Source organism: Haemaphysalis longicornis, unplaced genomic scaffold, assembly GCF_048455015.1.
Source record: "Haemaphysalis longicornis isolate Haplotype H1 unplaced genomic scaffold, Haemaphysalis longicornis Haplotype H1 scaffold_1, whole genome shotgun sequence".
NCBI lineage: Eukaryota > Metazoa > Arthropoda > Arachnida > Ixodida > Ixodidae > Haemaphysalis > Haemaphysalis longicornis.
In genome coordinates, this window is record NW_027526203.1 from 295,408,087 (window position 1) to 295,424,716 (window position 16,630).

Genomic DNA, 16,630 nt, shown 5'->3' on the forward strand with positions numbered 1-16,630 from the left:
TGGTAGTTTCGTTGTAATACTTCACAGTTTTTTTTTTTCAATTACTACCCAGACAGCAGCAACTAAGGCTCGCATATATAAAGTTTATTCCTCCTCCTCCTACTACTATTTTTTGTTCACCTTCATTAGTTTTCCATCGTTGTTGTTATTTCTCTTTGTCGTCTCCTTATTAATATGTTTATTCTTCCTGATATTTCTGTCCTTGTCAGTCATATCAGCCGTCTTACCCGGCTTCTTGTCCTTGTTATGTTTCGGCGGCTGCCTCTTCGACATCTTCTTATTGTTCGTATACCTCTTCTTGGTTTTGTTCTTATTGTTTTCTTTTCTTATATATTGGCTCCCATAAACGTATTTTCTTTCTCCTCCTGCTTATTTCTCTTTTCTTGTTCAGCTTATTGTTACTACTCTTATTTATGCCTGTTCTTGTTTATTTCGTTTTTCTTCTTTATCTTCTTGTTTCTCTTCTCCATCTCAATCTTGCCCTTTCTATTGCTTTTTCTTCTTGCTCTTATTCTCTTTTCAATAATCCTATCCTCCCTTTTTCTTTTCTTCTTATCACCATCTACCACCACCCCCTTCTCATTCTTCCTTTCACTAAAGATTGAGTGATTCATTCGATGTTGAAGCGAGGGCATACACTGAAATGCGCCGCTGCTAATCTATGTCGCAGGCGTCATGAGAGCTCTTTTATTCGAAATAATTGCACGACCATTTTTCATTTCTTTCGCGCATGCAAATGCTGCCCATAGGTTTCAAGAGTCCGTGTACCAATGTTTTACTTACGTGAATGGTTCAAGCTGCGTAGTCGGGAATACAGTCAGAGCCGAATGAAAGTCAAAAAATGTGAAACTGACAGCAAAAATTTAAAAACTTTGGTTCGCTCTGAGAAACTTAAGGCGTTATTTCGGTGTTTTTACGAAGTATGATGATTGTACTTCATGTTTATTACTACTGAGACAAGCCGTAATGATAGATCGAGTCTGTGCATTCCTGAAATTCTCGAGTTCATGTTTGTACTAGCGGTAGTAACCGTATTGACAGGGTTACCGGCGCACGCAGACGGGGACACAGGTGGAAGAAACGACAGGACAAGGCGCTGAACTACAGCTGATTTTTTATTCAGTAAAGAAAGACATATAAACCCCCGCACATCCAATAGCATGGTCAACATAACCTGGTATCAACACTTACCCTCTCTCCCTCAGCATGTTACAAACATTGCACCAGATAATCCCTTTCTTTTTGCGAGAGCGCAACCGAAGGCATGCTTACAGAGTTTTCATTAAAGGGACCCTGCAGCACTCCTTTCATTTTTTTTTTTTTTTTGAAATCTTAAATTCTTGCAGAACGTAGTCACCCAACACACCCAGTACTTAGATTAGGGGGTCGCAAACTACCTCAACAAAAAATTATTGCTCTATGCTCGCTCAAAAGATTTTTCTCTCTTTCCCGGTCTCGACGCTCTTCGACGGCTCGAATTACGTCACTAAGGCCATGCAGTGGCTCTTGGCCGGTTTTCCTGCAGTTGTAGCAATGAACGCTTTTCAATAGCAACTTTAAAAAAAAAGTCACAAAAACAAAGCAGAAATTGAAGGTGTATCTGGTGCGACGAGCAAATCACGCAGTGCCGCTCTATGCTGGCGGTAACTATAACTTTCGCAGTGGTTCCAGACGCGAAGAAAAGAGTGAAAGCGCTTATCGAAAGTGTTACAGGGTTCCTTTAAGCCGCTCAATTTCAAGCGCTTCCATAACCTCGCGTGAGTGCTTATCCTTCTCTCTGGGGATGACTTCGCACTCTCCGAACAACGGAACGTAAGCTCATTTTCTACAGTGCGAAACCAAGTGTCCCGAAACAACAGTCTTTTCCACGAGGTTCTTATGTTGCCTGAACCGCTCGTTGACGCATCTACCCGTCTGGCCAATATGTCTTGCCACAGTCTAAGGAGAGGGAGCAAACAACGCCTTGGTTACACTGAACAAACTGCTGCCTGTGCTTCTTCAAGCAGCCGACTTTTTCTCTTCCCCCGCCATTTACCATCGGACATAGCTTAGAAAGTTTGTTAGAGGCAGAGAAAATAACATCAGCGCCTGCACGCATACCAGTCTTCTTGAGATTGTGTGATGTTCTGTGCATGTATGGTACCACCACAAATATTTCTTTCCTTGGTATTATCACCGGGCATTCCTGGTCGCCACGTTTGACCTCCTTCAATAAGGGAGTGACCGGCCATGCATGGGTGGACCAATATAGAGATGGGTATAGCACATAGTGAGTTATTCGTTTGTTTTCCTAATTGTTCGGCGTAAAGTCGTACACAATTAGGTATTCCCTCCTGCTCTCAGTACATGGGCTCCTGCCGGCGGCGTGGGGTTCAGAAAACAGCCGGAATTCGTGTTTTCTTGGAACAATCTCGAAACAAATTTTGCGACGTTGCTGTGCTCCAACGACATTATACGCGTGGGAAGTTTTATCTCAGTAGGTTTCATGGATGACTATCAGCCCCAGTTTTATAACAGCTGGTAGTTTTTATTGTGTTCGCGCTTCATTCCAGCCTGATTTCACATTCAATGAGCATGAGGACGCGGGTTCGATTCCTGGCCGTGGCAGCCGCCTTTCTGATGGAGGCGAAAAGCAAGAACGCCGAGATTTCGGCGCTCGTTAATAATCCCCAGGTGGTCAAAATTAATCCGGAGCCCTTCACTACGGCGGGGCTCATCACCTCCGTTGCGTCGGCGCGCTAAACTCTACGGTCAATCGATTTCGCATTCAAAATGAAGGCAAGGTAGTTTGCCCTCATCTTTCCAATACGCTCGTAATGTCTACGCACGATATTTATTATCCGAAAAACTACCGCACATTCAGGTACATTCCGCTGCTACAACTCGAGTTATTAAGAAGCGAAGCAACACCTTATTCTTTCCGGGAGTTTTTTGGCAGTTCGAAGGGAAGAACACACAAATTTTACTCCTGAAATCAATTAATTCAACCTAGCTATATATATATATATATATATATATATATATATATATATATATATATATATATATATATATATATATATATATATATATATATATATATATATATATATATATATATATATATATATATATATATATATATATATATATCACAGAAATAAGGGTTGGCAGTCGAGAAAACCTCGGAAAGCAAAGGGGAGGATGTGGTAGATCATTGAAACAGATTAAGAATTTGGAAAGAAAGAAAGAAAGTGAAGAAAAAATGCCCGCCAGGTGGGATCCGAACCCACGACCTCCAGAATACCGGTCCTTTCTTTCTTTCCAAATTCTTAATCTGTTTCAATGATCTACCACATCCTCCCCTTTGCTTTCCGAGGTTTTCTCGACTGCCAACCCTTATTTCTGTGTTATTTTCAACGAGCCCCTCATTTCCTATTCTGATTCGCTACATATATATATATATATATATATATATATATATATATATATATATATATATATATATATATATATATATATATATATATAGATAGATAGATAGATAGATAGATAGATAGATAGATAGATAGATAGATAGATAGATAGATAGATAGATAGATAGATAGATAGATAGATAGATATTTTCGATGATAATGAGCATAACCTTTTTCAGCATAATCTACGACCCGCTGGTAGTCCTCAGTAAAATATTCAGGCTTCAGTGTCCGTACGAGATAAACGAGACATCAGTTACCGTAGCAGGATTTGGAAGAATAACTTTTTAATTTATTTGTCGGAACGCCTGACACATTCCGTAGCTCCCACTGTATGAATATACCTTATACTCCTGTCACACGGCAAATCTAATGTCATTCAAAGTGAATGGCATTAGCTGTTATTGACATTCGTTTCGGCCGTGCGGGTCTACACGGCGAAACAAATTTCATTTGATTGTGATAGCGGTGACGGTTAGTGAGCTGGAAAAACCGCAGAATTATATTGAATTATATTTCCGGCACATCTAGAATGTTTTCACACGTAATATTTTAAAGAATACATAACAAATGATTATTTTTTATAAATAAAAACAGGAAAATTGCCGGTTCAGGTGATGTAGGTGACATCAGTAGACATCACAAGCCGAGACAAATCCGCGAAAAATCTGTATTAGGGTAGCGCGCACACTGGGGATGAGATTTTCTTTTTGGTTAGTACTTGTTTGTTTTTCTTTATTTGAACAACAACATGTAGAGGAAAATATAAGTTTACTGAAAGTTTTTAGAAACAGTAGTCCTTGGTTTACTGCTCAATTTTATTTTCTAGTGACGCGCCACTGCTGTCAAGGCTACTCATTTGGCCGCTAACTGAGGTCCGGAACCTCAGTTAGCCGCTAAATGTCATTCGCCTCAAATGTCATTTGGTATTCTTGTGTAGATCCGAATTAATGGCATTTAGAGCGAATGACATTTGCTCTAAATGTCATTAGATCTACCGTGTGACAGGGGTATTACTGTGCTCCCTACAAGTAGATAATTCAAATGTTCCACAGCCAAAATAACTCGGTGTCACTTGTTGCTAGGGCGGACAGACAGAGGTCCGAAGCCCGTGATTTACCAAGCGATGCATTCTGTTTGAAAGTTACTGACTAACGGAATATTTATTTACATCGAGGATGCAAATAAATGCCAAAGGACGTAAAAGGAGGAATGACACTTAGCAGCAGAAATTTCGCTCACCTAGGACGCGTGTTTCTTGAGCAGAGGTGACCCGTGAATGAACCGGAGGGGAACCGGAGGTGAACCGGAAGTTTGAGTTTGCGGAACGACAGTGGCGCCAGATTGTTGTCCTAGCGGCGTGAAATTGGCATTCTGGACTGGCGATTGATAATCTCACCCTGTGTTAGAGGCGCGTTTTTCGCGCGTGCACGGAAATGTGCAATGTAGTAGCTGGCGTGCGGCGTGCGCTCAGTGCACCACGGAAGAGCTCGGCGCCGACAGACTACAGCTCACCGGCAGTCGCGCTGGATCGACGCTTGCTTGGTGCGCGCGGCGGCGAAAGCTAGAGCATTTTTATTTTCCCTCCCTCCGTCGCCGCAGCAAACCGGCTTTGGCGGAGCGCGGGAACAATTCACAACAAAGAAAGCAGACGGCGAAGACCCGATCACTCACCTTCATCGTGACCTCTCTCTCTCTCTCTCTCTCTCTCTCTCTCTCTCTCTCTCTCTCTCTCTCTCTCTCTCTCTCTCTCTCTCTCTCTGTACATCTAACGCGATCTAATCGACATACCCTTGCATCAGTGAAATGGGCCTGTATTCTTGCCTAATCTGGAGCCAGAGAGCGAGTCACGCAGAGGGGACGCGATGCTCGGCCTACCAGCACTACCAGTGCAGCAGACGGAGCTGTATGGGCCCGATCGTTAGAGCCGCGGGGCATGACTTAAGCTAAAAGCAGGTTTTTTATCCTGTTACGTTCAGCAGCTGCATTGCCACTTTTGTTATGGTGTTACGTGTTTGGGTCGTCAAGACCCCTTTTTGGCAGGTGTAGAGAGGGCCTATCCGTGGTTCACGTACTAATTGCATGTAGGGCTCACGACACAACACGACACAAACACGTTCCAGAAATCTACCGATGACGAATTTCACTCCATCCATCAATTTTTTCGGACGAACCTGTGTTCTCGTTCAAATACGTTTTCAAATATCTTTCAGAGACTAAGTTTTTACAACTGGTTCTCTGTCGTCCATAAGCATGGCCCTTTACACTCGCTTCCTCACCAGTTCACATTAAAGAGCATTCTCTCTCCCTCTCTCTCTCTCTCTCTCTCTCTCTCTCTCTCTCTCTCTCTCTCTCTCTCTCTCTCTCTCTCTCTCTCTCTCTCTCTCTCTCTCTCTCTGTACACTCGCTCCGTTATTTTCCTTTATCCCACTTCACTTCTGGAGTTCACTCGTTTTGCTTCTTTTAATTAGTTTTCTTCATCCGTACCACTATACTCTTAACAAATAACCTTGTTTTGGCACTCTTTCCTCGCCGCTGGCCTTGCACCAATAAACAAACACAACTTAAGGTGTTACGTGTTACCCTTAACAAACACCTTAACCGTTAACTCTAACTGCCAGCAAAAAAACACACGTTGAAGAAACCTTCAGCGTGTGCTTTTTGCTGGCAGCTAGAGCGAGTTCTTCGGAGGTAATGATCGCTGTGGCAGACGCTTACTTATAAAGCGCAGGTCCGTCTATCTAAAGCAACCGTAAAACGACGTAAAATTTAGTGCGGAAAAAGAAAATTTCTCCTCTACCCGGTGTTCGGATGCAGTGCTGTGTGTGGCGGCGGTTTCTGTGAAAATAGCCTCCTTGCGACAGCATACTCTGAGCTCACCACTGCTTGGATTATTTGGATACTTACGCGAACTTTCAGGTTGGTGAAAGGTAAAACGGAAGCTTTTATGTTGGTTTAAAATGTTGTCTGTGTATGCTAGCTTTACGACTTAATTTTATGCCTTTACTCTTGACGGCAGCGGTCGTGTTTAATGCTTTTGTTTTCGTTGGTGGTGTAACAATTACTTTCTATTGGAGATTTCGCTGCGTTTTTCTTTTTACTCGTTCATTCTGTGTATGGAACATCGTGCAGCATGCGGGCAAAATTTAGTGGAATTCCCATGTGGAACAAATTTGTCATGAAACCTTGGAAAGCTTGTTTAGAGTTCCCCGCTCTTTGGGCCGTAACAACTTCCGGTTGTTTTTGTGTTCATTGCTGATAACCCGACAAAAGCAATAAAGAGTGTTCGTTCGTACGTACCGTCCCATAGCTCAAGAAGTGTTATAAAAGCGGAGCTGTTGTACAAGCTGTAAATTTGGAGTTGCAGGAAAAAATACCACGACAATGCGGAGCACTCGTGAGCGCGTGCCTCGCGCTCACGAGTGCTCCGGCTCGCGCAGTGGCTTTGATTGGAAAACGTTTATTGAGCATAAAAGTGGGTGGCTTTCTGAGTCCAGATAGCCGCGAGCTAGCGCAGCAGCTTGGGCGCGAGCGATGAGGCGTTCTTGGCCCTCGCACCGTGAGCTGGCCAGCTCACGCTCCCACTGCTCAGGGGATGGGGAAGGGAGCGGGTTTGGCGCGTAGGGGCATTCCCAGACCAGGTGGTATGGTGTTCGGGACGGAGCAAGGGGGGCAGTTGTAGGGGTAAGTGCAGGGGGAGATGTAGTGGAGTAGCGAGGTGTTGTAGAATGTTTTGGTCTGTAGTCGACGCCAAATGCGAGCCGCCTGTGTGCTGAGCGATGGGTGAGGAAGAGGGTATTGAAGCCGTAGTTGGCGATAATTATTTAAGATTTCAGCGTATCGGGGAGGGACTGGGGGACAGGTGGAGAGTTCGGAAAGGTCCTCTTCCGTCGACGAAAACACCTGGAATCTAAGAGCGCGGGCAGCGGCGTGTGCCGCCTCGTTTCCCTCGAGGGAAGAATGGCCTGGTGTCCACACAATTTGGATGGGAAGGGGGGGGTCCTTGATTGAGGATAGAATCTGGAGCGCTGAGGAAGAGTGGCTTTAGAAATAAAAAAAATCTCCACGCATGTAATGCTTGGCATGAGGAACATGACGATATCGATGCATAAGACGATTACTACTAAAACAGTGCATAGGGACGACGGAATATGTTGTACGAAAGGGAGCCGTGTACTCGTTTATGCGCTGTGGCTCTCCTACATTTATTGAGTGTGCTTTAGGCCCGGCCGGTACTTGGAGAGCGGCGTAGACATGCGACCGCCCCTGGAGCGCTGTCGTACGTGTTCGCTCTCCAAGTTCCGGCCGGACCTAAAGTACACTCAATAAATGTAGGAGAGCCACAGCGCACAACTGAGTCCACGGCTCCCTTTCCTACAAGTGGTGACCCGGACGTGATGGGGGCGATGGCGATGGTGTCGCTACAGGGCTCCCTGTAGCGACACCAGGGAGGAGCCCTATAGCGACACCATCGCCATCGCCCCCAATCACGGCCGGGTCACCACTTGTAGGAAATGGAGCCGTAGACTTGGCGATGCCTGGCCAGGTCAGGGTTCCACGCGACACAGGAGTTCGAACACGACCGAGCGCTTGGGCGGTCGCATGTCTACGCCGCTCTCCAAGTTCCGGCCGGGCCTTACACACCTGAATAAGTGTAGGAGAGCCACAGCATCGCCGAGTCCACGGCTCCCTTTCCTACAAGGTAAATAAACCATTTCAAACTTGTACAAATGCGTGGTGATGTGTCCTTCAGTGCTCACATATAAAGAAATCCTGCAGCTTCGCTATGGCTCAAGCCTTGCGCGGCTTAGTGCAAGCTTCGCCAGTTGAGCTGGTGGAAGTCGACAATGGTGTGGATGACTCTGCACCCACCACTGTGACTTTTTCGATGCATATGACGACGATTACTAGCACCACAACTATGCAAATAAACAATGGTACTGCAACTTAACTATGTGTCCGGAAATTCTCACCTGCAACAGCGTCGCCATTCAAGTGTCGCGCGTGAGTGCAAACTTCTCTTAATTTTGTTCGCATTGAGATTGTCATAAGCTCTTATCTAATCCCGCACGTGTTCTTCTCCCGGCCACTATGAAGGAAGCATTGCGTTAGTTTTCCCTTTTTTTTTCTTTTGGCATGTGCGTGGTGGGGCAGTTCTGCCGTACTGTAGCGGCGCATACGACCCATTCCTTTGAATTCACCGGTTGGCTGAAAACTGCACAAATGACAGTCCTTTCACCCAATGCCACGGGACCTTGTGCACTATACCCTGGTAGGTTGGATGGTCGTGTGAGCGTCAAAAAAAGAGAAAGAACGTCCTGATGCGGGCAGCGCTTGTTGCGTCGAGGGTGCTTCATCACTTGCCGCCGCGCATCGGCCTTAAGTGTGCTTTGGTCATGGTTTTCCTAGCCCGACGAGACGTTCATATGTTCGCCGTTTAAAGATTCAGAGAGAGAGAGAACAAACTTTATTTAGCGACTCAAGTCCCGAACAGCGCCGTTATTATGAGCTCTCGGAGAAGGCGGTGTTGCACTGTGCGGGCTTGAGGTTCATTTACAATATTCACGGAGCACTTCGTTCGCGTTGCGGTGCGAATGTTCACTTAAAAGTTTGCCGAGCTAGATAGCTATCCCCGTTGTACTCGCAAACGGCAGCCATAGTCACTGCCAAAACAAGCCCCCAGCGCAACCAAAATTTTTCTAGTCGCGCGCTGTTTAATCGCACTACTAAACCCCGATCACTTCCTCTGAATACGAGCATCACTAGCAGGGGGTACTAGGGTGGTCACGTGTCATACTTAGTGACGTAGGATCGTCGGCGGCCGCTATAGTTAGGCGTTAGTCAGGGGGCGTGAATACGAGCGAACATGTGTTTACTGGAATCATGATACACTGCGAGTGGTTGCGCATTTAAACAACGCAGAAAATGCATGCTGCGCATGCGCACGTCATTGCATTTCCAGTCCATTCTTCGTCCGCGGGTGGCGCTGTTGACCGGCGCCAGCAGCGACCCCTGTCCCAGGTTGGGGCCGCTAACATGATAAGCGTGACCAGGGAGTTAATCCAGGCAGCGAAATCGGGGGCGGTGGGTCAATGGAAAACGGCAAACACGCTGGCTGAAGAACCCGCCCCGCGCTCCCGAAAATATGCTAATTACGCTGTATCGGATGCGCTCTGGCAGCCTCGGCGCTTTAATGTCGTTTGGCGCTTGTAAACAACGGTGGCAGCCCGTCGGCTACGATGTTATTTGATTCTTACGAACAACCAAGCTAGATTCAGCAGTATCTCTCTTTTTGATTGGAATGCTTGCGAAGGGTGGACTGTGAGAAGTGCCTCAAGCATGAATACCAGGTCCTGACAGGCTAATTATTGCAATGTGTCATCCTTGGGCTCAGGGTGTCCTAAGAGCGACAGTGCACTCCCGGCACAGGCCATTGGCAGGATTTCTGATGCACATGAGAATGGCGTTACTTACTGTCAGGACGGCAAAGTTTACACGGCAAAGTTACGAGACTAATTATTTGCTCTTTCTATATATATATATATATATATATATATATATATATATATATATATATATATATATATATATATATATATATATCAAAGTTGCAGTCCTTATTGCCAATGCTGTTTGGCGTTTTAACAGTGTTTTACAGTGCCGAATGAGGTATGATTGCCTTTTTTTTTTCCTTATTGCCAGTGCTGTCTACAAAATGCATTACGAGGGTTCTGGCTTCAGCAGTCTGAAATGCCTTTGGCTATCCCCGACTTCCGACCACGTCTTGCGTGCGGCCGCTGGGAAAAGACGTTCTACGTCTTCCCGCGGTGGTCGAGGGGCGGCGCTAGTTGACCGGGCTCTGAGCAGTCGTAAATACAAAACCCCGCGGTATAGTCGAGAGGGGAGTCGCCGCGGAACTAGCTCAATGGTAGAGCACCGCACGCGTTATGCGGATGTTTTGGGTTCGATTCCCGCTTCCGGAAAAAACGGCGCATTTTTTCTCGACTTGAATTTTCAATTATTTATTCCTGCATTAAAAAAAAAGGCAATCATACCTCATTCGGCACTGTAAAACACTGTTAAAACGCCAAACAGCACTGGCAATAAGGACTGCGACTTTGATATGTGTCCGTACGGAATCCCTCGTCCCGTACGTCTCTGTTCTACAATATATATATATATGTATATATATATATATATATATATATATATATATATATATATATATATATATATATATATATATATATATATATATATATATATATATATATATATATTCATTATTATACTGTACGATTCTTTCCGTAGGATATATACCCGCGATGATGTGGCAGAATGACATCCCATCAACATCACGCACTTCCATGTCAAAAAAAAAAGAACAGCCCAAGGACGAACCTGCTTAGCGCGCAGTTTCATAGGGAAACAAGCCATTTCTTTCTGTAGGTTTCTATCTTAAACCACTTCGTGCTTTTTTGCTGATCGAATTTTAAATCACTCAGAAAATAACAGCTTGACTACGACTAGCTTAATATACGTTCCCCATATAGTGCCTATGAAGTGCTCATGGGCCAGCGCACATAAATATGAAATTTGGAGTACATCTCGGAACAAATGCCTTATTTCCTTTATTTTATTTTACAGAATAATTAATTCCTTCGCTTCTTTTTTTTTTTCAGATTCCGACACCCTGTATACAGACATGGGTGACTCGTACGGCTCAGAAGAACTGTGCAAGAAAGTTCCCAAAAGCGCTTGGGGAAGAGTGAAAAACCTCATCCAGACGGGACGCGAGACTGTCAAGAGGCAGCACCAGCCGCGAGCAGTCAAATGTGGTCCTTCCCAGGCGCAGTTCAAGGTGGACCTGCGCACGGACTCCGACGTTCCCAGTTACGGCGCTCCCAGCGACCCGGAGGACAGTTCTACATCCCGAGGGCGCGACTACTTACGGAGGCGCAAGATCTCTGACCAGCTCGGGTCCTCCTCCAGAAATTCCAGAACATCCGACGATCTGCAGCTTTTGCCGAAAGAGCGCTCCAAATCACAAACTTACATTCAAAGCGCACCGCATCATCTTGACCCTGAATGTGACGCCAACCGAAAGTCAAAGTTTCAACAGCAAATTTCATGCCCATCCGCGCACGAGACCTCGAAGCTCACCCTCTCTGCGTCAGAACGGAGCAATGCCCCGTCGCCACAATCGCCCCAGTCACAGCGCAAATCTCGCTGGAACCGTGTCAAAAAGGTATTTTCGGCATCGCCCCAGGAGAAAAAAGACGAGGAGCCGCCCGGCGCGTCCAACCCGTCCAGCCCCGTATCCACAGCGGCCGTGTTCGACTTCGATGACTTAGCCACCGACGAAGGTAAATAAATATCGAGCTGCCCCGACTACTGCAAAAGAAAAAAAAAAGAAAAAAATTATCCAAAGCCATGCACATAATGAAATGAAGCTGCTTGCGATGATAAGCCAGCTGCAAAGTTTAACGGTGCAAAGTTATTCAAGTTTTTTTTTATAGGGGCGAGTTCATTACACAGGCATATTAAAAAAATTAAAAATGCCTGTATGTAAAGGTACTCTCTGTCGGCGAGTTTGAGCAGAACGATATTTTTGTGACAACCGGGTTCAGAAACTATAATTTATTTTCAGAAAAGATACTGAGCTTGCGAGACGGTGTCTCTAACAAGGGGAACACAGGGAAAAAAATGTAGAGTGGCTTATAAATGCCTCTGTCATTAACGAACTAATTTGTGTTCTGGTAGGTTAGACCTCGTTTCGTCAAGACAAACAGGCTCACCCTAAACTTCCCTGCTTACCTTTGCACTGCACTAGTTGCCTTAAAGGGGTCCTGAAATACCCTCCACCGATACATGGATGCACACATAACCAAATAAATAAATGCATTAGTAATCACCTACTTCAAGAACAAACAAAGTTAAAAACGTGGCGCAAACTAGACGGGACAAGAGAGACAAGAAACACATCTGTGTTTCTGTGTATCTGTGTTTCTTATTCTGTGTATCTGTGTTTCTTGTCTCTCTTGTCCCGTCTAGTTTGCGCCACGTTTTTAACTTTGTTTGAACTATGTACCAACTAGCTCAGCAACAAGTTTTGTTACTTCAAGAATTTTGTTGAAGCGATAAGTATTAGCTGAGAAATTGTAAATCAAACTGACCGCGCATTGTCGCCGCGGCGCGTTTTCTGCTTTTTTACCATTCTCCTCGCTGTTGACGGCGCGCGAGCGTTCCCTCCCATGATGCTTCGCTCCTCAGAAGTGACGTCTCAAACATCTCAGGATTTGCCCTCCGCTGACTGCCCGTTGCGGTGGTTCCTATTGGTGGCACTTGAAGACAGTTTAAAGCAGTGGAGAACTCGTGATCTTGAACGCACCGTTTACCAAACTCCCCCCCTGGGCCTGATGAGGTGTCGACAGGCAAAGTCAGACAGTTTCGGGCCCCTCTCTCCTCTCTCCCCCCCCTCCCCTCAAAACCTCAAAAGAAAAGAAAAAAGGAATGCCTTATCAGCCGCACGGCTGACAAAGCGCCGTCTCCCATACCTTTCCGCCGGTGCGGGGGCTTGCTTTACGGTGCTGCGGTAATTCCTGCCGGCGGCATGTCAAAAAGTAATTTTAAAGCAGCACAGAACCTGTGCACGAAACGTGCCGGTTCGAACCGCTTCATCAGTCGCGATGAACGGCCTTCCAGGGAAGGCACAGAGCAAATCAGCGGTGCATTCAAGCAGGTTGCAGGCGTGTTTTGACAAGCTGCACCCATATCTTGTAACGAGAAGCATGGTGGTAGAGTAAAAAAGGTAAGTATAGCGCGCAAGCGTGCTGCAGGAAGCGCTAATTAACCAAAGGTGCCCCCGCAACCCGCCGACGTTGAGCCGACGAGGCTTCTCTTCGCCGGAAGTGAGAGAAAAAAGCCGTGCAATAGTAGCATCTCTGCTTCGTGCCGCACATGGGAGAATCGATTACGTATATGCGTTTAAATGGCGGTGTTTAAAACACGCAGGAAATGATGGGAAAGGGGCGACAAACTTTGCAACGGAAGGGTGAGCTTTCCGCTGCACGTAAAAAAAGTTCTACTTGGACCAGAAGGATCCCTTTAAGCTTCGCTGGCGAATCAGTTTTCCTCCAGAGTGTTGATTGATTGATTGATTGATTGATTGTGGGGTTTACCGCGCCGACGCAACGCAGGCGATGAGGCGCGCCGTAGTGGAGGGCTCCGGATTAATTTTGACCACCTGGGGATCTTTATCGGGCGCCGAAATCTCGTACACACGGGCGTTTTTGCTTTTCGCCTCCATCAGAAAAGCGGTTCCTCCAGAGTGTAATGAAATGACTGTTCTTTCGCCCACGCCAAACAGGTGCACGAGCCTGTGACGATGTCAGCGAGGCTCCGCCGAGTAACGCTGCTCCGTTGTGCCATTCAGCCACTGCGCCAATGACGACCCTAGTTCAAGAGCTCCAGCGTAACCTTAGCGATGACTTCAATCAGAAGATACTGGAATGGGAAAGAATGAAAGCTGCCAAATCCGGGAGGAGCCCCAGACCCGTTCGCAAATTTTCGGCACCGCATCGCACTGCCGCCACCAAGGTTGCGCGAGCCAAAGCTAAGCCACCTCGCACTGATAAGAAGAAGGACCTGACGTGGGTGAATCGGGAGCTGCAGAAAATGGAACGTGAAAAGGAGCGGCTGTCTCGAGAGACGCACAAGTTCCAGGAACGTTCGGTGCGCTTGCACAGGCTTCGCCAGGCGCTCCTGAACGCCCCCGCCAGTAGCAACGAAGTGCTCGTGCGGACTTCCGCTGGCGAATTCCGTTTCGAAGGAATCTCTAACGCATTCACGAAGAAGCTTTACGAGTGGGAGACGAAAAAAGGGGTTGTTCCGGAGTTCTCTACCATAGCCCTGCTGGATGCCAGCCTGCAGACGACATGTCGCAACGGAGAGAAGGCGATACCTGGGAACATCCGTGGTTTGTCCAGGTCCGAGTCGAGCATCGCCGAGCCAAACAACGCGCTGCACTCCCGTGCTTCAACAAGTTCTTTGCCGTCCATGAAGCCGGACACCCTTATGGTACCCGAGGAGAAAAAAGAAGTGTCGCGCTCTCGAGCCAACTCTGAGCCCGATCTGTGCAGCTCAGGCGGCAAAGGAGACTGCACCGTTTCGAGACCCCGAACAGTAAGCGTTGGCTCGGCTGAAACAGGCTTTGCACACCCCGAAGTCACCTGGCTGATTGACAGTGGCTCCGGGGATGTTTGTAATGAATTCAAAGCACAGCCATGCCAAGATCCGACTGACGCGAAGCCTACTGAGGACAGTTACTACAACCTCTTGGAAGAGAATATGCTCCTTTTGGAGCAGTTAAGAGCAAAGGAAAATGTGTGCGCGCGCTTGGAGGCGAATCTGGAGCGGCTGGATGAACGTCTTGAGCTTATGGCCGCCAGACATCGGGAAGAAATTGGTAAGCAAAATTCACATGACTGCTCTAATTTACAAAAAAAACAAATTTCCGTTTAACGTACCGAGCCACGTTTAAAGTTCGCCTTTTGTATCTTGAAAAAATATATCATGTCAGTCATGGGGCGGGCGTCTTCGATTATCAGTTCCGGACTGTCCGCGGACTGCCCGAGACGTAATTCGATACTCGTTTTTCAGATGTTTTGCAATGGTACTCCGGTCCTAGAGGAATCCCCGGACTGCCCTCGTACTATTCAGAGCTGGTAAATCGAGGAAGCCCCGTTACCTGTGCCGATAGGACTGGGGCCATTACCGAGGCCCACATGCTCGACTGAAAACCATTGCGCAACTGCAGAACGAAGATCAAACTTGGTGACTATAGATAGATGGTGTTGAACCGTGCCACATTTGCGATTCCTCGTGCAATAGGATGTTCTTATACCATTAGAAGAAACGTATACGTTATAGAAGCGCTGCTAGAGTTCGTAGTCTTTTGTAACTGGGCAACTATTCAGTTAATCCCGTTCAGTTATAAATTTAAAACGAAATCGAAAATCAATATGCTGTTTTAACGAAGCTCGGAAATCAACTTTTTTTCTTCATTGGACTCATTAGTACAGCAAGGCTGGAGTGATTTAGGCTTAACTCTTCATGGTCCAATGGCGCGGAAACATTAGTAATTAAAGTGCAAAATTTTCCGTTCTTTTTATTTGTGTCTTATAACCAGCTTATTAAATTACCGTATAGACGCATCTGATGGCCGCACCGCATGTTTAAGAAATAAAACCGACAAAAAATGGGCCAGGTTCATCACTTGTAATACTAGCTATCACAAGCGAAAGGTCTATTTGGCTTGGATTTGCAAAGACGATGCACACAGCGTTTCATGGAAGTTAGGTTACACCTGCTACACTTGCGCTCCGGCGGCTGCTCGCCATCCATGGAGTGACTGAGCGACCAAGCGCCGGCGAAGCAGCCATTGTAACCTCGCGTAGTCACTTGGTGCTGCAGATCCGAGGATCCTAGCGCGCGCAACTGCGATGTCTCTCCGCAGCGGATTGTGTGGCGTGACGTCACACCTGCCAAACTTGCGTTCTGGTGGCTCAAGGTCATTGCGACACGATGAGTGACCTTGTGAGACATGGCGTAGGATAGCTTTAGCTCTACAACCCCACAATCAGTCGCTTACTCTTGTATAAGCGGCAGCAACGATTTTAAAATTGGAAGCCAGGACACCACAACTTCATATTGACACCAAATTGGGCTGGTTGTGTGAAAAGGTAATTCTGTTTTACAGCGAAATCGTTAGCCTCTGTTGGTAGGAAAATTTTGTGTCTTAAACAAAAAACCTAGGCAGGACCCAGCAGTTCTTGCACAAGACGCCTAGGGCGTGAGTCAAGCTAACAGACGTGCAACATAGAGCTCAGTATTCGAGCAAAAAAAACATAAAACAAGCATTGATAGATGTGTAAGGTGCCGGGGAACAATGGGACCCCCCCCCCCCCCGCCCCTGGTGTTCTGGTAATGATTAGGTTTGCATCTGCTCTCGAAAGGGGAAGGGGGTTGACGTCATTCGAGGGCTAGCGCATGTTTCAGGCTAGGCAGGACCCACGAGTTCTCGCCCAAGAAGCTGAGCGCATGCGTCAGGGCCCAGCTTTTCCCGCCAGAGAGGCCGAGTGCAACCGACGAAAATTTATTTTAATAATTGGGAC

General features: G+C 46.5%; 2 protein-coding genes across 3 annotated transcripts in view; one reads left to right on the top strand and one right to left on the bottom strand.

Annotated features, from left to right (window-relative positions):
- The window catches only part of LOC144148403 (cytochrome P450 3A5-like), a 157,972-nt gene extending 153,078 nt beyond the window's left edge, over positions 1-4,894 (bottom strand). The window contains exon 1 of the mRNA XM_077679949.1: positions 4,698-4,894. The gene's annotated coding sequence lies outside the window, so the exon portion shown is untranslated. The remainder of the gene's footprint in view (positions 1-4,697) is intronic.
- Positions 1-16,630, top strand: part of LOC144148386 (uncharacterized) — a 105,329-nt gene that overhangs the window by 51,470 nt on the left and 37,229 nt on the right. For both annotated transcript variants that reach the window (XM_077679929.1, XM_077679937.1), the window contains 2 exons: positions 11,138-11,821; positions 13,825-14,922. In XM_077679929.1, the coding sequence (XP_077536055.1) occupies positions 11,138-11,821; positions 13,825-14,922 (1,782 nt within the window). The remainder of the gene's footprint in view (positions 1-11,137; positions 11,822-13,824; positions 14,923-16,630) is intronic.